We start from the raw sequence: 22,961 nt of genomic DNA, 5'->3' as shown, positions 1-22,961 counted from the left end.
TTAAGCATGTATGTATGAATAATAAACTTTTCGAAAAATGTAGTAAGACTGCATTCTTTGAAAGAGTGAAAGTCTCATACACTTTACCGCGTTATTATTATTTTGGAAACAAAAATAAGTTAATCACACAATCAATAAAAGAGTTGTACCTTATTCCTCAAACGCATAACACACCACCATATAGCGATGCATCTCTAGCCCGGCCATAAGAGCGTAATAAAATCGCTTTATTGTAACTTATTAAATATTTTGCAAATGTCTCAATAAGAAGGAACTTAAATAAAACTAAAACATTAAATAAAGTGGTAATACTTTGCTTGGAATGGCTTGGAGTCCAATTGTTATATAGTACGAATGTAAATAATGTAAGATTTCGTAGTACAACGGTTATATGCTCAAAATCAAAACTTTTATATAAATACTTTCTCTTTTCTGTAGTTGCTATATGTTCAGTTCATGTGTAGCTTGTTTACTGATGGTGGGTATTTTGGTATTACTTTTTGTTTGAAATATAGGAAGGTATTCATAACACATAGTACAATCAGTGGTGTTCCGCAGAATGGCGCACAGCACGAGGCAATGAATGGTTAAACAGACGATTAATGTGTGTCTGTCGGTTTGCACCGACAAAAATATGTGAACATAATATTTACCAACAATATGTAATGAAAGATACCCCCATAATTTGATGAACTCTTCTGTTTGTATTGAAGTTGTTCCGTGGTACCATACTATTCTACTATAATTGTACCAATATCTGATTACTTTGCATCACTCGTCAATTTCAGTTCATTTTAATGTCGTATTATAACCACCAAATTACTATAAAATAATAATTTGGAGCAATTTAGAGTAGGCAAGAGTCCGATAATTTAGGCGACAAGATGTTTTAACGGATTTGTATAGAACAATTAAAAACAAGAATTTTCTACTATGGGAGTGGGGAGGGTGTCTATTCCCCCCGTTTAGGCGGGAGAGGTAATTAAAAAAAAATATTATTTAAAATGAAAAAAATAGTTTTAAAAAAACGATAAGAATAATACATTTTCTTAAAGCCAACATTCTGTTATATCAGCCAGTTTTTAAACCAAGTCAAAACTATGTATATTTTTTGCAAAAAAAATTTAAACTTAAAATTAGAGTACAAAAAAAGTTTAAAAAAAAGGTTTAAAGTGTAATTTTAATACTTGAAGATTATCTATTGTTTTTATTTTAGAATTTATTGCTCTTATTTGTTTTTGATCAAAAACTGAAAACTAGATGATTTTATGTCTTCTAGTTCTTAGGGAAATTGAAAATTACCAACAAAAAATAGTTTAATTTAATTATTTTTGTTTTGCTTGAGTGGTCTTATTTTGATAGTTATAATGGTAGGTGTGAGTTCGAATGTATGCAAAAATAGGATGTGCAACCCCCTGTTTGGATACACTATAGGATTTGAGGTGAGTGCAAGGTAGAGTGGGTGCAAGGTAGAAGCCGGGATGCAAGGTGCGGTGGGTGCAAGATGTAGTGCATGCAAAGTTTCTTTTGCATTTAAATAAGCTGGAATTAAAAAAGATGTATTTGGCCTAGGTATATCTTAATCCATATTTAATTATAACTATCAAAATAAGACTACGTATAGATACTTAAGCAAGGAAAAAGTAATTTAATTAAAATATTTTATTTTGGTAATTTTCAATTTTCTCAAGAACTAGAAGACAAAAAATTATCTAGTTTTCAGTTAACGATCAAAAACAAATGAGAGCAATAAATTCTAAGAAAAAAAACAATAGAAGATAATCTTAAGGTTTTAAAAAGTTACACTTTAAACCTTTTTTTTTAATTTTGTTTGCACACATATTTAATTAAAAACAATTTTTTCAAAAACTGTGCATAGTTTCGACTTGATTTAAAAACAAGCTAATATACAAAAGTCTTGGCTTTAAAAAAATTTGATAAGACTTAGTTGTTAGTATTACCAATGTTATTTAATTTTTTTTTTTATTTAAGGTAAAAACTAATTTAAAGTGCCCCTAAAGGGGGGGGGGGGGGGAGATAGACCCTTTCCCTTCCTATAGTAAAAAAACTGCTTGTTTTTAACTGTTCTATACAAATCCGTCATTAAACCTTCTCCCCTGAGTTATCTACTCTCCCCTTTGAAAAAAAGAAATCAGTTAGATCTTTTTTTTAAATTTTACCTAATGTTAGAAATAATAAAAATAATAATAACAATAATAATAATAATAATAATAATAATAATAATAATAATAATAATAATAATAATAATAATAATAATAATAATAATAATAATAATAATAATAATAATAATAATAATAATAATAATAATAATAATAATAATAATAATAATAATAATAATAATAATAATAATAATAATAATAATAATAATAATAATAATAATAATAATAATAATAATAATAATAATAATAATAATAATAATAATAATAATAATAATAATAATAGTAATAATAATAATAATAATAATAATAATAATAATAATAATAATAATAATAATAATAATAATAATAATAATAATAATAATAATAATAATAATAATAATAATAATAATAATAATAATAATAATAATAATAATAATAATAATAATAATAATAATAATAATAATAATAATAATAATAATAATAATAATAATAATAATAATAATAAGAATAATAATAATAATAATAATAATAATAATAATAATAATAATAATAATAATAATAATAATAATAATAAAAATAATAATAATAATAATAATAAAAATAATAATAATAATAATAATAATAATAATAATAATAATAATAATAATAATAATAATAATAATAATAATAATAATAATAATAATAATAATAATAATAATAATAATAATAATAATAATAATAATAATAATAATAATAATAATAATAATAATAATAATAATAATAATAATAATAATAATAATAATAATAATAATAATAATAATAATAATAATAATAATAATAATAATAATAATAATAATAATAATAATAATAATAATAATAATAATAATAATAATAATAATAATAATACTAATAATAATAATAATAATAATAATAATAATAATAATAATAATAATAATAATAATAATAATAATAATAATAATAATAATAATAATAATAACAATAATAATAATAATAATATTTTATTATTATTCAACAGGAGTTTCTGTTATTAGACTATATTATCTCCATACGCTTATAACAAGTTAACTGTTCCTTTATCTGACGCTATAATTACGACAGTTGTTCAATTAATCTCTGCTATGTGAAATATATAGATACATACCATGCAACACTTAGGTTTTGTTGCTACTTCTTTAAAAATTTTAATTCGCATGACTGTCATAATTTATTGACTTTTGGAAAGGTAACTTTCGGCAACCTTTTCCACATTTACCTGCCTTGATATTGAGAATATACCAATTTTTAATGATGTTGATGTTACAGTTATATACTTTTACAATGTATTGAAACCCTGCAAAAATCATATACAAATATTTCAGTTTTTGTAAGAAGTGGTATACGAAAGAACTTAAAATGCTTGGAAACAAAAGAAACAAGGATTGAAAAGTTTGAAGAACCTGCCCCAATTATTTATACCTCTGATATCTTTAAATATCTAAGTTCTCTTGAGCTTGGCTCCAAACATTCGGCAATACAAAAAGAAAATATGATGGCTTTCTTACTTATAATACAAATAATTTAGGTACTACTCCAGGAATTTGTAACGCGTTTGCTAATAACTTTCATTGACACTCCCTTAAAAATAGATGAGAAATCTTTCTATAATCGCGAGATTGCCCTACTTTTAATAATGTTCAAATGACGTTAGATAAAATCTTACTTAAAGATGATTATGATGGAATTCATCCAGTCTTGAAAAATTGTAAATCGGTAGTAGCATCTCCCCTTCTCGACATATTTGCAGTATTTTTAAGGACAGGACCAACTTTTTCATATTAATACATTTAGGCTGAAAGCATTTGTGATTCCTCCTTAATTTATCACTTGAATTTCTTCTTTTCTTTAAAATAGGTTAAGTTCAGAAGTTCTTTCACCAACCAACCCAACTCTTTGGAAGGATTTGTTAAACGTTGGTGTAAAGAATTTTAGTATCCCATTTTTGAGATTTACAAAAATATAAAATATCAACCTTCTTCCTTATGAATTAAAAAGAACATTGGAAAAGCTTCTTTAAATACAGCCTATATTGCAAAGGAAAGTTAATATCCATAGTTTTTACTCGTCAATTTTTAACTGGTGTAATTAATGCACCTGATTTGTTAAATTGCATAAGTTTACAATTAAAATTAATACATGACCTATTTATTCGCATGACTAAACTTTTTTAAACATAAACGAATACTTCTTTAATGTTAAAGACCAGTGTCTAAAATATAATATTAATTTTGTTGTTCCTTTGTCTACTTTTGCAATTTGTATTTCTGTAGTGTAATATGTTATTGGAGTTCGTTTTATTTCTTAATAACTGAGTTGAGGCAGATGAGCACATTTTTTGTGTTGAAAATTATTTGGTCGTAAAATATAGCTTCCATTAAGCTTTCTTATTCATAATGTTGTATTTTCTTTTGTATACAACTTTTCAATAATAATATTTTTGTTTTTAGTGGATGATGCGTCTGGACGTTATACATCGGGATTCTTGTATGGTAACAACTATTGGATGGGATCGATGTCATTATGTGAATCAATTCACAACTTGGAGAATGTCGACAATAGAGAGGACAATAAAACAAAATCGAAAAATAGTGGCTTGCCATTTGCAGCCGCCCATCAGCATTTCTACAGTTCAGTGCGTCATGAAAATCCACCATTTCAACCGGGATTTTATATTTTGAAAATGTTTTTGAACAACACTATGATTACTTCCGTGGTAAGTTTACAGTTGTTACACTGTGCTGATTAAAAAAACCGATAGACAGTGTATATGGTTATGTAAAATTATGTTAAAGTGGCTGCCGGCATTATAAAAAGAATCCTTTAAGCACTAAAAATGTATGTATGGTTCATATTTGTGTTCCCTATCTGGTGAAAATCTTTAAAAGTCACACGGAAAAAATCGATACCGAGTACCTAAGTTAAACAGAACGAATCTATTTAAGTTTGACAAAAGAATTTTTCACTTTTAAGACAGGAGCTTCTATGACTTTGTTTTTTAACCATTTTAATTTGAAAGTCATGATGCAGAACGCTTTTTTGTGTATGCAATTATTATTGCACGAACGACTTTGTTGTGGATAGGTTAATGTCTGTTTTCTTTCTACAGCCCCATAGTTGGATGCCATTTGTATACAGGTTTCAATACTTGAATATAACAATAGATTGTTCTGGATTGTTTATTTCTCTGTACTTCCTACATATGAATCAAACTGTATTAGATGAATAATGAGTTTGAAAATGAGACGAATTTAATTTGCATCTTCAAAAAGGTCAACAAAAGACCTTTTATACTGACCATTAATTTACCATAGTGAACGACAGATTATTATATACCAATTTATATAGAACTTCTAAGGAAGTCAATATTTTGGTGTTGAAATTGGATAAATTAAATTCTGAATCGAACACATAATGTAAGCGAAACACGGAATGGCTTCATGTCTTCTAGCTTCTGACAAAACTGAAATCTTATGAGGAAACATTTTATGGGATCCTTGATGCTTCTCTTGTTTTGATGAGTACAATCATTATCATTATCAACCGTGTAGCTCGCTTCAGAATCAATTCGTTAGAGTTTATAGCTAAAAGCTTTGAAAAATAGTAAAATATTCTTTTAATTTTAAAAGTGCAAAACAAATGTGTTCATTGGCGATCCTGCCAGGAGGTTAAATATACTTTTTAACTTCAATCGTGCGGACCTCGAGAACAAGAAGTGAAATCTCGCGTAAACAAAACACTCGCGTTGCCGGTTACAAGAACTATCTATTAACAAAGCAGGTAAAAATATACCTTCTCAGTGAAAAGTATATGTGGAGGAAAAAAAAACAAAACGACAGCAGACACGAGTTCAAAATGTTAGAAGCATTTAAAAGTCTTACTATTTTCAACGGCGATAAATCAAATTATGGGTCAAGGAGCCAAAAAGCTTTCAGATCAATGGGCAGCTTTAAAAACTTTAGAACACACAGTAAGTAGGCAGCATAGTGAAAAGTAAAGTACAGTGTGCAGCCGCGAATGTGAACTACCAGAAATCGCTTAAAAAACAAATTTATTTAAAAATAATGCTGTTGAAGTTCTTGCAATTGAACCTAGTAGTTTCTTAAACCGATTTGAGATATATAAATAGGCGCTCGGAAGCGAAGCGGGTCAATTGATTGTGAAATACGATAAAGTGAAGAAAAGTAATAATTGAAAGTGTTGAATAAATAAGTTTGAGAGTGATTTGAATAAAGTTATCTTAATCTACATTTAATATCTGAAAAACCTGCCGAGATTTGATTAAAGGCCATCAAAACTCATCGGTGCAATTTAATTGCCAGGAACAAGGCTTGTTGACCAATGAATTCTTATTATGTAAATTAACATTTTCCTCAAATGTCATTAAGTGAATTCCAATCAATTTTAAAATCACTAAGATCCAAAAGATCACTATTTGTTATTTTTTGGACAACTTTTGTATTCATTGTTATTGAGCTTAAAACTTTAGCTTAAAGCAATTTATTCATTTTGCTAAAACATACATACAAAGCAAACATTTCAACCGTAGACTTTCTCTCACAATTATATAGATTATATAAATGGTGTACCAACATTAACGCGAAATTTGAATTAAATAGAAAACACAGGTTTAAATCTTTTAATTGTAATTTTGTATTGAATCATAAAGTACAAAGAATAGGATTATTTATGGAATAACACATTGGAAAAACGGCTTCCACGGCATTGCATACACATTTGCACTTGTTTGTCGAAATGTTCCAAGATCATTGAATATCCTCCTTAAATGCACGCGTGGTTGTACACTTACATATATACATACATAGACATGTGACCCCATAAATGTAAATCTAATGGCTTCAGTTGTAGCCATTGCTTTTGGGACACTCTTTACATGACTTAAGAGTGAACGGCTCAGTTACTAATATTTAAATTTCTATTCGAAGTGCATATCTCAATGAAAAATCTAATGTTACCTGGTTAAACTAGAACCTTTAGATCAGAAAATACAATTCGTACACCCATATTATTGACTCTCTTAAAGACTAGTTACATAAAAACTGGCTTTAAGAAGGTCTCCCGTTTTGCTTTTTAAGAAATTTGATTAAGATGTCAATACAGTTATTATTATGTGAGCACCATTTTGTTTTGATTGGCGTCTAAAAAAAAAACTGAGATTTGTAGGTGTTAACGCTCTCAAAAAGTAAAAGCACACTATTGGATACACACTCGATTTCAAATCATACTGAACAACTACAATATAATCAATATAACCAACGCCACGTCGCATTAAAATTATTTCAAAATTTGTCAGTTGTGTATAGTGGTCACATTTTGCCCGTATCTTAATAGTAAGTAATTCTTGTCATGAAAAGAGCTGTCTCAAATTAGTTGGTCCCCTCCATCTCTGACAACAGTACTCGCACGCAGGAATGGCTGAGATGAGAGTTGTAAGTCACTAGGCACTAGTTCTTAACGGATTTTCCCCCTAATTCAATTTTTAATTGTCACCTGTTGTTTATAAGCTCCTCAGTTAATAATATCTTTCCGTGGCTTTCGTTATGGCAATAAAGTGCACGGACTAGCATGCTTGCAGTTACTTTTCATAATTTAACACCTAGTTTCAATTCAATAAAAAATAACTAGCCACATATTTTATTAACTTTACTTAATTCATCCAAACAAATTTTATTAATGACCAATATTTTTCAGATGCGAACGATATACATTGGTGTTTGTTTTCCATCCACCTGCTCCATAGCAGACATGCATACAATTGTCACAAGCTCTCAATCGGAATTGTCAGATCTTAATGTGAAATTAATTGAAATTCGACACCCAACTGCTAAAACTTACAGCTTATTCCATGACAGAACATTTTGGATACTAACGTAATATAAATTTATTGTGCGCCCTTGCTCAAAATGTATGACAAGATATATATGTCTGTATTTTATTAAAGGCATAAATAATCACGCTGCGTGCACTAGACGCTCCTATATTTTCATTCCATTATTATGGTTAAAAGGCTGTTACTTTTTTTCATTAAAAAATGATCGCAATCAAAGTATTCTAAAAGTTGGAAAAGCATTTTGAGCAGGGGTTTATCACAAAATACATAGATATATCTTCTGTATTATTTTTTTTTTCAGTATTGTTTCGACTATAGTTTTTGTATTTATAATTACTGGAACAATCTACGAAGCATACTTGACAAAACAACTTCAAATAGCCTTGCGGGAACAAGACAAAGAAATGATGAATAACAGTGAAACATCATCAGGAATTGGATGTGCGGCTTCCGATTACAGTGAAACAGGCATGAATGACCCAAAAAAAGATCTAAAGGATTTAAAAATCGTTTTGAATCTCCCAAACGCAGTACCTTCAGTTAATACCAACAATTGTGATGAACACCTTGAAGGTCATCTTCATGAACCAGAAAAACTTTCCATTTGGTCAGAAATTTTATTATCGTTTTCAGTGACAACAAATTTCAATGCCATTTGCGATCGCAATGTAGGCCCGGACACCATCCCATCATTCCATGGCCTTAAAGCATTTTCGATGGCTTGGATTATATTGGGGCATACTTGTATTGTGATATTTAAGTATTCTGATAACATGGAAATGCGAAAAGAAGTCGAGAAGAACTTCTTTTTCCAGGCAATCACTAATGGACCTTTTAGTGTGGATACATTCTTTTTTTTGAGTGGGGTTTTGGTTTCGTATATTTACTTTAGGACGAATGCTAAAGGAAACCTAAATAATTTGACGAAGGGAGCAAATGAATTCACTGCTGGCTTGGTACATTTTACGGGGTTGGTTGGATATCGCTTTGTCAGGTATGGTCGTTTTTACATTTTTATACTTAGAAATTTAATTCGTTAATCGTTTGCCCTGATGAAGTATATACATGAATTTTTGATATAATTTGTACAAACATCAGTTTCAAGTTATAACAAAAAAAATTATTCAAAATGTAAAATTTATTATTTCTGAAGAAAAATTGCTAAGCGGATAATAAATAGGTACACAGGATAAGCTATACTCAACTACAATCTTTAGCAAATTCGAAACAAATTGATTTTTAACTGGTGAAAGAAATCTTGAAATTTTGTTAAAATAGCATAGGTGCAACCCAAAACCAGAAATGTTCATCAAAAGGTCAAAAAATGACAATTTATTTAGTATAAGCATGTTTCCAATTCAATGTCAACAAGAAACAGTATGGTGATCTTCTCAAGCAGATAATTGTATAAATACAAAATAAAGAAAAGGTAACTCCCCTACAAGAGTTAATTTCAACAACATTAATTACGTAGTAACACCCAAGTATCTAGACCCGACTGGTAGCTCTATTGCCGGAAGCACCCTCAAAATGTGTTTAAAGCAAATATAAAGTTACTAGCCGACCCGTGCTCGCGTTGCTTGTAACCACGTACATTTTTTGAATATTAGTATTAGCATATTAAAAAATTTCTACTGAGCATATTTTCTACAATAATATTAATTTTATTTGATATGTATATACATACGTACCGTATCTAATTAGATTTCATACTTGAAAAAAAAAAAGAGTTTGTTCATGTTTGTACATATTATAAATATTTTTTTATTTTAAAGCCTCCGGATATACAATATTTGCAGTTATATTATGCGAGGAAGAAGTATGTATTGGTTACTTTTTAAGCCTACCCTGAAAAGAGCAACATAAAGCTGTCCATAAGAGAAGACATTTTCCCTAAGGTCGACTCCAATAAATTTAAACGATTGACTCTGAACCTTGTTACTTCTCATACAAAAGCATGGTTAAATGGAAAATTGCACACGTTTTCAAATTCACTCAACCCAGCAGGCCTGCCGCCATATCAACTTAATTTACAAACTGGTAACCCAATTATTCTAATAAGAAATCTCAATCCTCCGAATCTGTGCAATGGCACACGACTCCAAATCAAAAAGCTATTAAAAAATAAATACAAGTCCAAATTCTTACCGGACAGATGTCCGTTTTCAATTTAAACGTGTGCAATTTCCCATTTAACCATGCTTTGGTATGACAGTTAACAAGGTTCAGGGTCAATCGTTTAAATTTATTGGAGTCGACCTTAGGGAAAATGTCTTCTCTTATGAACAGCTTTATGTTGCTTTTTTCAGGGTAGGCTCAAAAAGCAACCAATACATACTTTTTCCTCGCAGTAATATAACTGCAAATATTGTATATCCGGAGGCTAAAATAAAAAAATATTTATAATATGTACAAACATGAACAAACTCTTTTTTTTTTCAAGTGTGAAATCTAATTAGATACGGTACGTATATACATACCAAATAAAATTAATATTATTGTAGAAAATATACTCAGTAGAAATTTTTTCAAAAAAATGTTCGTGGTAACAATTTACGAAGCAACGCTAGCACTGGTCGGCTAGTTATTTTATATTTTTTAACCTTCCTGTACTCGCGCATTTTGACAAGACACATATACTCGCGCACGGTCTCTCAGACCGAGATTTTATCTCGTCTCTACGTTCACGAATATGTTTTTTCCAATTAGTTTTGCGGTTTATTTTAAAGAAAGTAATAAAGTTAAATAAAACAAATAGAAAAACATAGGAACTTTATACTTTATTTGGTAGCAATTTCATTTTAAACAGGCTTCTCAAAAAATTTAGTTTTTTTAGGACCTTAGCTTAAAAAATAAAAATAAATATTTTTTTTCAATAAAAACAAACAAAAACTTAATAATTCATTTAAACAAATAACATCAATTATAAAAAAGTATAAAAAAAGAGTCAGTCTTTATAATTTTGTAAGGCGTAGCAATCCGAAAATACCATAAATGCATACTCGAGAAAAAAATATTTCTTGCATTTCATGTAGTTGTATTTTGTTTTTCGGTTTTTTTTTTGAAGAGCTAAATGAACAGCACCCTGTTTGATTATTTCCAGATGATCCTGGATTAGTTTGATCAAGTTTGCACACTTCTAAAATCCTCAGTCTCAATGTTCGTGGCAGACTCAAAATGAATGCCCGTATTTTAGATGAGGCATTATTAGATCATATGACAGTTTTTCAATAAACTTTCTGGGGCTTGTTTTTGTGTCCATATGTATATGTCCATATTATATATGTAAAATATAAACATCCCTAAAGTAAAACAATATTTTTCACCCACCAATGTTCTAAAATAAAAAAAAATTACTTACCCAAAAATTGTAACACTTGTACTCGCGTCGGTCTGACAGACCGAAAACACGTAAAAAACACAACACGTCTACCTGGCAAGTGTCCTTGCGCCCAGCTAATCGAAAGAGAATACATATATAGGAAGCTACTGAGAACTTCAAAGATGCACGGATGTTATTTTTCAAGTAAACAAAGAATTAATGATTTGTCGGTCTGAGAGACCAATGCGCGAGTATAGAAAGGTTAAGGGTATTTATTCAATTGTAGTTTAAAAACCGTATCAAATTTATATGAAAGGGGATCATTGCTTATGTTGGATATATACATATCGGTTATACTATTACCTGTTACTAAAATCCAACCTATCTGTTATTGTTATTGTGTCAATATGATCATATTTATTTGTTGTTCATTCTATTATTACCAGTTATGAAAATCCAATCTCCCTGCCTATGTTATTGGGTCAAAATGATACGCGACGAACTCTTCATATTTACTGCTGGAACACAATGCAAAAATCGGAGCCGCAGCCGGAGTCGGAATAGCTGTCACAGCTTGTTGTACGTTCACAGAAAGTACGAACACAATGTGTCGTACGACTTTTTGACGAACAAACAACATCGCACATTAAACACAATTGGCATATTCAACTGTTGGGCAATTACTTCCCATTCTTTGCTTTGATTTTATTGTTTTTGTAGTGTCAAGGACGTCCTTTTCACTGACCGCTTGGATAATTTTAACTTTTATTTGATTTAATTTAACTTTTTTTATTTATTCAAACAACCGCAATGAAAATTATTAATTCAATGCACAAACACAAGCCACGAAATCAAATTTGATGTGCCAAAAATGATAGACGTTAAAAGTTTCGTACGTCAAAGTTAAAAGTTGGTCAACTCTTCCGACTCCGGCTGCGGCTCCGATTCCAATTCCGTCAAGTTATGTTCGTGCATCTCCATTTGCGTACTTTTAATATTTTGACAGGTATTCCGGTTACGACTCCGGCTCCGTCACCATTTTGTTCCAGCAGTTATTTGTCACTCATGTTATCTGTAAGGTTCTGCTTTTCGAACACAGAAAAGGAAGAACTGGTATAATAAGCCTTATAAAATCTCCAGCGGAATGAACGGCACTTTTGAATTTTTTTCTTACATAAGATTCCTTCAAATGACTTGATAAGATAACAATATAATTTTGTATTAATTGCACCTATATTTTTAAATGTTACTTGTATTTGAAGCATTGCTGATAAGAACATTTTTATTCACACTGTTTTAGATTAACTGCTCCTTACATGTATGTACTTTTCGTTGTTCAAGTCACAATGAAGTACTTAGATGCATTTTCAATCTTTGAACCACCAACCATGGATCATGTCACGTGCCCGAATTATTGGTGGAGAAACTTGTTGTACATAAACACATTATTTCCTGTTGACCAAATGGTAAGTATTTTTTTGAATGAATACAAAAATTCATAGTCAATGAACCCTACAAATCAATGGATTTTTTTCCGAAAATTAAGACGATAGAGTACCTGAAGCCCCTTAATTTATAATAGGATTTATGATTTACTTTTTAATATAAAATACAATTTAAAGAACTCATCGGCGAGGTATTGGCCGATTGATTATGATTAAGTTTAATGATTTATTTTGTATCTCGAAATTCTTTACACAAAATTGAAGAAAATAAAGTCCTAATCTATTTACTAATTTCACGCAAAAATGAATCGTTTCTGTATTCAATTATTGCTTTATATTTGTAGTGCATGCTCTGGAGTTGGTACCTTGCTAATGATACGCAGTTTTACATTATTGGAGCTATTATCTTGATTGTTGCCGTCCGTCACTTCAAGCTAGCAGCTAGCACTATGTTTGTCTTCTTATTCTCATCTTGGATAACCACAGCTGTTATCGCCTTTAAAAATAACCACAGACCCAATACTGATGATCCTCTAGCTCTCTTTGACAAAATATATGATAAACCGTGGACGAGATTGGGACCTTACTTGATTGGCATGTCGGTGGGATGGATACTATTTAAAACAAATTGCAAAATTCGTTTTTCAAAAAAAATAGTTTCACTAGCGTGGACGTTAGCTATGACAAACTTGTTGGTTCTTGTTTTTGGTCTTCATAACACAGAGCTCTCGCGGCTGACAGCAGCTGCGTATAGTTCTCTAAGCCACTCAGCTTGGGCAATGTCTCTGGCTTGGATAACTATTGCTTGTTCCACTGGATATGGTGGATTTGTGAACACTATTCTCTCAGCACCTTGCCTTTATCCATTTTCTAGAGTAACATACTGTGCTTATCTCGTACATCCGATTGTGATAAGGGCAATGGCCCTCAGCTCCGATTCTCCAATGCACCTTGGAGCAGAATCAATGGTAAGTAAATAAAATACACATTTATGTATAATGTATACCTTTTTTCAAATGAATATGAAAATAGTATTTTTTTGCATTTTTAATATTCAAATACATTTCTTAAGTTTTTGTAAATTAGATGAATGAAATTAATTTGGGAGATACCAAGAACCAAACATCAATTATACCAAATTTACGTACAATTTTTCATAGATGATATTTTTTTATGAAAAAACCCACTGTTGGATTTTTATAAAAAAAAACTACTGTATATCAAAACAAAATTTCCTGTCAAATTAAAAAGGTTTGAAGACAATATTTTTATTTTTTCGAAAGCTATTTGAGTCGAAAGTACATTTTTACCGAGTTTTAATATAGTTTTTTTTTGTTGTTACGTTTTTATTTTTTATAAAAAATAGATTTTTCTCAAAATTTAACTGAGTGTCGACAACCATACTTTTTAAAATATAATAAAGCCAATATCTCAAAGTTTTGAAAAATTATTTGAGTCGAAATAAATTTTTAGCAATTTTTATTATTTTTTTGTTAAGGTTTTTATTTTTTGTAAAAAAAACTGTCAATTCGATTTTTCTCAAAATTTTTCAAAATGTTGAAGACAATGTTTCTTAAAACATACAATAAGTTGAAAGCCATAATCTCAAGTTTTTAAAAAGATATTTGAGTCGAAATTCAATTTTTACCAACTTTGAGTAATGTTTTTTTAGGTTTTTATTTTTTTATAAAAAAAACTTTCAACTCGGTTTTTCTCAAAATTTTACCATATGTTAAAAACTTTATTTTTCGTGGCACAAAATTGAAGATAAAATCATTTTGTATTCGTAAAATTTTCGAAGTGACAAATTTTTTTTTCAGTTTTTTTTTTTGATTTATAAATCTTTATTTTTTTTTTTTTTTTTAAATGTGCTTGTTTGGTATCACGTTACAATATATAATATAAAATTTAATTCAAGTCTCTAGCGTTTTTGGTTCGTAAGATACTTATGGTTAACCAAAATCTTCACCTTTTTTTTAATTGCTATGGTAAAAAAAAACCACCCACGCAATTTTCTTGAGAGCCTTTCTGCCTTATTATCTGTATAACAAAATTTATTTGAAGTCGATATCTCTTCTGGTTCTTGAGTTATGGACAACGAAAAAAACATCAGGAACGTACGGTAGTACGTACACACACACGCACTGACATCTTTCAAAATGTCTTTTATTTCGACTTTAGGGACCTTGAAACGTCGAAAAATGTCAAAATTTTCAATTCAAATCAATATGAAAATAGTATTTTTTACATTTTTAAAACAAAACTCTTATTAAAACGTCTATTCAACACATTTGGCTTACATTTTAGTTTGAAGCTTACCACATATGGGTATTAGCACTTGTTAAAAAAGGGTGAAACAGCACCCTGGTTAGGGTTCTAGAGTTAAAGTAGTTTCAATTTTGTTTCTTAAGATTATAGTAAAAAAAAATAAAGTCCAACGAAAAATAAAGTCTTTGTATTTGTAGTAAGAAGAAACTGTTCATATCTTGCAATACACAAAAGCTTAGTAATAAAAAGAAGCTGAGATGCGACCCACTCTGATAACTTCCAATCCCGTCTGTCAATTTGTCCAGCTTAAAAGTTTGTATCTTTTAGTATTTGGTTAAAAAAGTTGTTAGTTGAATTATTCTTAAATTTTAAAATTACCAACAATATTTTTCATAAAAAGAAATAGTTTAGTTTGAAAATCTAGTTTTTTTAAAAATATTTTTATTCAACAAAATTTGTTTAAAAATTTTAGTAGCATTTCTTAAGTTGTTACAAATTAGATGAATGAAATTAATTTGAGAGATACCAAGAACCAAACATCAATTATACCAAATTTAAGTACAATTTTTCATAGATGATATTCTTTTATGAAAAAAACGGACTGTTTAATTTTTATAAAAAAAACTGCTGTATATCGACGAAAACAAAATTTCCTGTCAAATTAAAAAGGTTTGAAGACAATATTTTTATTTTTTCGAAAGTTTTTTGAGTTGAAAGTAGAGAGTTTTAATATTGTTTTTTTTTGTTACGTTTTTATTTTTTTATAAAAAATAGATTTTTCTCAAAATTTAACTGAGTGTCGACAACCATACTTTTTAAAGTATAAAAGTAGTTTAAAGCCAATATCTCAAAGTTTTGAAAAATTATTTGAGTCGAAATCAATTTTTAGCAACTTTTATTATTTTTTTTGTTAAGGTTTTTATTTTTTGTAAAAAAAACTGTCGATTCGATTTTTCTCCAAATTTTTCAGAATGTTGAAGACAATGTTTCTTAAAACATGCAATAAGTTGAAACCCATAATCTCAAATTTTTGAAAAGATATTTGAGTCGAAATTCAAATTTTACCAACTTTGAGTAATGTTTTTTTAGGTTTTTATTTTTTATAAAAAAAAACTTTCAACTCGTTTTTTCTCAAAATTTTACCATATGTTAAAAACTTTATTTTTCGTGGCACAAAATTGTTTTGAAGATAAAATCATTTTGTATTCGTAAAATTTTCGAGGTGACAAATTTTTTTTTCAGTTTTTTTTTTTATTTATAAATCTTTATTTTGTTTTTTTTTTTTAAATGTGCTTGTTTGGTATCACGTTACAATATATAATATAAAATTTAATTCAAGTCTCTAGCGTTTTTGGTTCGTAAGATATTTATGGTTAACCAAAATCTTCACCTTTTTTTCAAAATGGTATGATAAAAAAAACCACCCACGCAATTTTCTTAAGAGCCTTTCTGCATCTTTCTGCATTATTATCTGTATAACAAAATTTATTCGAAGTAGATATCTTTTCTGGTTCTTGAGGTATGGACAACGAAAAAAACATCAGGAACGTACGGTAGTACGTACACACACACGCACAGACATCTTTCAAAAAATCTTTTATTTCGACTTTAAGGACCTTGAAACGTCGAAAAATGTCAAAATTTTCAATTTGACAAATCGGACCCAAGGCAATAACTTCCTATGGGAAGTTAATTAAATAATAATGATACGTATTTTGTACATATGAGATGAATTTTTCTTCTTCATTGCACAAGTTTTGTGTGTTTAAGATCTTTAAAAACGTATTTTCTAAGCCGGCTTTTCTAGGCAAATGTCTTTTCAAAATCAATGATTTTATATACTTCAAAATGTAAAAATACATTAACTTATTTATTTTCACACTTATTGATGTATGTATGTAATAAAAAACACATAGACTTAAAACCTTTTATTTAGTCTATGTACGTTGAAATAAAAACAATCATTGTGTGTTAAAAATTGGAAAATAAGAAAAGGTAAAAGATGATTTTAGACTTAATTACCTAGAAAACAAAGCATTGTTTTGATTTCAAAATTCTATACAAAATATTCTACATTTGAAATTTTTTGTATACAGTTGACAGTTTTTATACGAAAAAACAACCTAACGGCCCGAATGGCATGACCAAAAATACTCCATTTACCAAGATTGGAATCTTTCGTACGTTTCACTCTCCAAAACCCGTTTGTTTACATTGTTATATTTGTAATTTTGACAATTAGTCCATGAATAGATGTGAAAAAAAAACAAAAGAACGATGCCGTGAGCTAGCGGAACTTTGAACGATGCCGTGGGCTAGCGGCACTTTGAACGATGCTGTGGGCTAGCGGCACTTTTTAATTTCATAATTAACTTCAGATCATCAAGAATTCATATATTTTTTTGCAAATCTGTATCAATTTAATTAATAGAATTATATTTATAGTTTGTTTTTAATGATTCAAGCATTTAACTATTTTTCAATTCCCTTTTGATTAATAAATATTAAATTTAAAAAAGTGTTATAATCGAAAAATACCTCATCCATAACATACTTGATTGGTGGAAGCATACGTATTTGCTATCAAAAAAAATTATTATTCAAAGGAACACCAATATTTAAAAAAAATAATCACAACGATTATAGCAAACTTGTTGAATAAATGCAGAGTAAATAAAATGCAAATTTTGACGTTTATCACGAAATGAAAACGTCAAAAAATCGTTCTAAATTCATGCACAACTCATTCAATAGATCATGTAATCGAAATGAATGTTGACGTACAGAACTATCTTTTAGTGAATTCCCACAGTTTAACGCAAAATACAATTTTCATTCATTCCTTAAAAATGTTTCGTTACCAAAGTTCAAGTTTACTTATTATTGTTTGGAAAATGCTGCTAATAATGAAAACAAATTAATGAGTTTTACGTATATGTTTTTGTTTTTTTGTTTGTAATGGAGTATTTTTGAGCATGACCCAAAACAACTTTCAATTTTAAAGCGACAAATTGGCTTCATTAATTAAGTATCTCAACTGGAGATTGGGTTGCAACTCCAGTGGAAAGTTGTTGGGAGTAGCAAACGGGAAAAAGGGAGGATTGGTATTTTTACACAACCCATCTTTTATCCAGACAGCAGTGCGTCAGGGTGTCCTCCTGGCACATACAGAAGAAACAGGTTTCGAAGCAAACAATTTTAGGACAACGAACTTCGGTCTATAAATAGACCGAGGGCAGCCAAACAATTAGCGGAGGCTCTAGACTGCTATAGAGCAAATATCGCCGTCTTCTAGGAAATGCGATAGGATGGACCGGAAAAAAGGGGAAGAAAAACTGCGTCATACACTATAATGACTGACACCGACTAAACCAACAACGCCTATCTCTGTGCGGTTTTTTCATTGGAGCCATTCTGAGACAACACTTTTAGAGCGATAGGTGCATCAACAAGCACCTCATGACCATTCGCATCAAGGCTGAATTCGACAATATTAGCACAATATGCCCACTCGCCCACAGAAGAGAAGTATATGTTCTTCGAGCTCTTAGACAAACCATATGAGAATTGTCTAAGATATGACATTAAAATTGTCTTGGGAGATTTTAATGCCAATCTAAGAAGGAAAGACATCTTTGATGGAATATATAAAAAAACAGCTTTCACGATAACATTTCCAAAAGCGGATTCAGACTGATCGTTTTTCGACTGAAAAGTCATAGTAGCTAGTACGCGTTTTCCGCACCTCAACATCCACAAAGCAAAGATCGAAGTGCGACACGCTTCCAGCATTATGGATTTCCGAACTTTCTGAGGAGCTAAAATCGACTTGGACCACTACCTTGCTGTAGCAAAGGTAGCACTATGTAGTCGCAAGCGATCGCCTTATCCTTCTTCGATCGAGTCTCTTAATTGCGCCTTTCTTTAACAACCTGATAGGTCCTTATTTATCTCTTCATCAGGGAAGCCCACATTCGATCAAATATTTACATTAACAAATTTTGTTTAGACATTGCCATAGTGATTGACACTGCTGCGTTGGAAATGATTGAAAGTTTCTAATTGATAGTAAAACCTTTTCGGACTACATACCGCTAGTTTAAGGTTTTACAACTTTTGAAGATACGAAAATAGTTTACCATGGACAAGCTCAATACATAAACAGAATTGATGAAGTTGCTGTGAAAAAACTCTCGAAAATATAATATCGATGCAAGCAGGAAAAACTATGGTGTTTAAAACCCTATGTAAAGAAAATGAGTATTCGTACTACCAGGGCTTTTCTAGTCAATTCTAGTATTACCACACCAAAAGAAAAGAAGAAGAAGAAAAAGAAACTATATGCTTAGTTCGTAGACTTAAAAGCTGCGTTCGACAATATTAACAGAGAAGCTCTTTTTCACAAACTTATTACATTGGGCATCTCGACGAAATTAGTTAAAATTATTACACTTCTATACCAAGATACAGTTTTCGCCGTCTGGGATGAAAGCAGTACCTCTAATTTGTTTGAAAGAGGAAAGGCGTTAAATAATCTTGCGTTCTGAACGTTCTGAGCGCTCTGCTTTTTGTCTTGTTCTTAAATGTCCTCCATTCTGAACTCCCCATTAGAAAACATGTGGAAAGAATGTTCCTTTGTATGCTGATGACGTTGTAATTTTGGCTGAGAGTCCAGCTTTACTTCAAAAAAACATTAACAAGTTCAGCAGGTATTGCGATAAATGGAGCCTTGAAGTTAATCTTGACAAATCTTTAATTAATATTTTCAGGAATGGAGGACGAAGAGCATTAAGTTAAAATTGGAATTTCAAAGGTGTGGAAGTAAGAATAACAAACCTGTATAAATATCTTGGCCTCGTCTTTACACATAATATGTCTTGGTGTGAACATCTAACAAAGATGCTCGCAATATCAAAAAATGCAATCAACCCAACCTGGTAAAGGTTCTAGAAAAATAAGTTAGTACCTCATTCAGCAAAGTTTAAAGTCCATGAGTCAGCCGCCAGATCATTTATGTACAATGTAAAAAGATTCAAAGCTTTTTCGTAAAAAGATGTTTCAACCTACCAAATAATGCACCAAACTACGTTATACACATCGAAACCCGTCCTCCAAAAGCGTCTAGCCCGAAAAGTTTTAGAATCCACGTCCACAGGACAGCGCAGAAGGGAAAGGACACGGAGGTTAGTTAGTTCCCACAAAGACTGTAGCGTCACCTTAAGTAAGTAAGTAAGCACCAATGGCAAGTTACACGTGACGGAAGCAACCCACGATCTTTTTCATATCAACATTTAAATAAAACAAAGGATTCTTTTTAAAAGTTGATTTTGGTTTAACATTATATGTTATCTACTTAGATTATTAGAATCTGCACTTAATGGATTGTGAACTGCTGTTCATATAAATAAGCTTTTTTTCATTCTTTCGTCTATAACTTTTTTTTAAAAGTGATTACAACAAAGACCTTTTTAACGATACATATATTATCGTTATTCGATAAGAAAGACGTTAACTCCATATCTTTGCTATTTTTTAAGATTACATGCTAATATTTTTTGATCGTATAAGTAAGGGATGGTTAATAAAATACTGTATAATAATGCTGTGCATATACTTATTTAACTCAATCTTAATTTAAACCACCTTAAAAATTGTCTTTTTCAGATTGTCACCTTTTTTGGCCTTGTCGTGTGCTCTTGGATTCTTTCGTTCATTGTATCATTATCGTTTGAAGCCCCAGTTGTGACAATGCTTAAGTTATTAACACCCAACCGAAAGAAAATAATGGACAAATGATGTAAAGATCAATAAAGATGCTGCTATTTCTTTCATTTCATATCATCTTATAGAACATATTTATACACCAACATTAAAATGCTTAGCGTTTTGGACTGTTTGTTTCCTCACTCCTATGTGAATCTAATCCATCAATAATATTTATTAAAGATATAATTTTAATGCTTAAGAATATGTTTTAAATTTGTGAAAAGCACGCGCACTGCTCTTAAATTTAATTCGTTGTTATGGATGCATGTATTTTTAAACTAATACAAATCATATTAATAATTTTAATGAAATGGGACTTTTATATTTCTACTTCTGTACACTTTCAATTTTATGTATCTTTTTATTGAACAATAATTAATTTTGACGAATTCGTGATTTAGTTTGATTATAAGTTTAGTTTTAAAATTTTGTTGTTAAACATGAGTTCAGCTAGCAACAATAAATACGTGTCAATATGTTCCGAAAATAAAATAAACTGCTTTATTGTAAAGGACGTTTTTGAAAAATATTTTTCAAATTTTCATTTAAGAAAATCATCACCTTTGCATTTATTAAATCTCTAACATGTAAAATTTTTATAAAAGTAAACTTTACATTATTATTTCCTCAACACTCTGTTTCATTAAACAATTAATCTACTATAATTTTCTTTTAAAAATTATTAACCAATTTTATTCTGATAATTACTGATTAAAGCATGACGAAAAAATTTCAATTGACGAAGATAGTTTTAGTGACGTTTCGAATTTCATATTTTATACAACTAGTATTGCAAAAAGTCAATTATATAAATGCATGTATGTACATACGAGTACATTTGTTAAGAGTTATGAATTTCTCGTATAAGCGAATTATATATCACTCTCTCACGATTTGATGCAATTGCTATTGCAAATTGTACTGAAATCTGTGGCTTTGTAACTACCAATTCAATTTTTTAATGTTACTAGGCTTGGTAAAAGCGATATGTTATCATTATTTAAAGTTAATACGAAAATCATTATGTTCACAAAAATTTTATAAATATAGTATGTATTGTGTGGTATTAAACAGTTTTAATTTTACTTAAGGAAAGACATTAACATTCTGTAGTAGACATTCATTGTAATTAATCATCCATTGTTTTAATTTGCATACCTATTTACATGCATATGTACATTTTTATATTTTGTTGTTTTCAATTATTGCTGTACAAATATATTTTTTAAAAAGATGAGTATGTTTTATTAAATATTATAAAATTTAAATCGATTTCTTAGTTTTTTTTTTATTTATATATTATTGTATTTATGGAAAAATGTATCTATAAATACCCTTTTATATATCTTATCAATATGCCTTTCTCCACTTTTTTAACACAAATATCCTTATATTCAGTTCAAATATGTGCCTTTTCTTATTTCAGCTAGTGGTGTAAAAAATAAATGAATTAGGTGGCGCAACAGTCCTTTGAAAACAAGGGCCTAGTAACATACAGCTCTCAATCATTACTGTGTGCTAGTAATGTTTTCAGGGATAGAGGTGACCTACAGTTTTAAGCCGATTACGAACGGCTTATTTGATAAAACACTTTTCATGACAAGAATTATTCTTGGAGGATATGTCAATTCCAGTACCCATGAAAAAACTTGGATGGCACGCACATACAGGGATCGAACCCAAGACCTCTGGCAAGACAGTCCATCGCAATTTTTTTCAAATTCATTTTTATTAATTCATTCTCAAACCTATCTTAAAGTTAGACAAAAATTCATAAGACTAGCCTAATTAACCATAACTTACAACTAACTTATTGGTACCATACGGACACTCTAAGTTAAACAAAAGCACTTAATTCTAATTTAAAAAAAACTAACTTCCACATCTTTTTTTATTTTTACTTAGAAATACTTAAAATTAGGTCCTTAAAATGAAATACTTAAAATTAGGTCCATAAAATGAAAACTAAAATTAAGTTCAACTAACTTAAACTACTTATTGTACCTATAAACTACTTAAAACTGGAATAACCACAGCAACAAATCTAACTATCTAATATTTTTTTGTTTTCTTTTTTTTCCTTTTTCATTGTAAAATCTAAAACTGTAAAACAAGTA

The 22,961-nt window shown here is 29.5% G+C and overlaps 1 protein-coding gene across 1 annotated transcript in view; it reads left to right on the top strand.

The window, feature by feature from the left end:
- Positions 1 to 22,052, top strand: part of LOC129947735 (nose resistant to fluoxetine protein 6) — a 40,410-nt gene extending 18,358 nt beyond the window's left edge. The window contains exons 2-7 of the mRNA XM_056058403.1: positions 4,643 to 4,908; positions 7,905 to 8,083; positions 8,345 to 9,037; positions 12,666 to 12,831; positions 13,155 to 13,778; positions 20,743 to 22,052. Coding sequence (XP_055914378.1) covers positions 4,643 to 4,908; positions 7,905 to 8,083; positions 8,345 to 9,037; positions 12,666 to 12,831; positions 13,155 to 13,778; positions 20,743 to 20,874 — 2,060 coding nt within the window. The 3' untranslated portion in view covers positions 20,875 to 22,052. The remainder of the gene's footprint in view (positions 1 to 4,642; positions 4,909 to 7,904; positions 8,084 to 8,344; positions 9,038 to 12,665; positions 12,832 to 13,154; positions 13,779 to 20,742) is intronic.
- The last annotated feature ends 909 nt before the right edge of the window (positions 22,053 to 22,961 follow it).

Source organism: Eupeodes corollae, chromosome 2, assembly GCF_945859685.1.
Source record: "Eupeodes corollae chromosome 2, idEupCoro1.1, whole genome shotgun sequence".
Classification (NCBI taxonomy): domain Eukaryota; kingdom Metazoa; phylum Arthropoda; class Insecta; order Diptera; family Syrphidae; genus Eupeodes; species Eupeodes corollae.
Note: the sequence above shows the minus strand (reverse complement) of the source record. Positions and strands in the feature narration are given on the sequence as shown.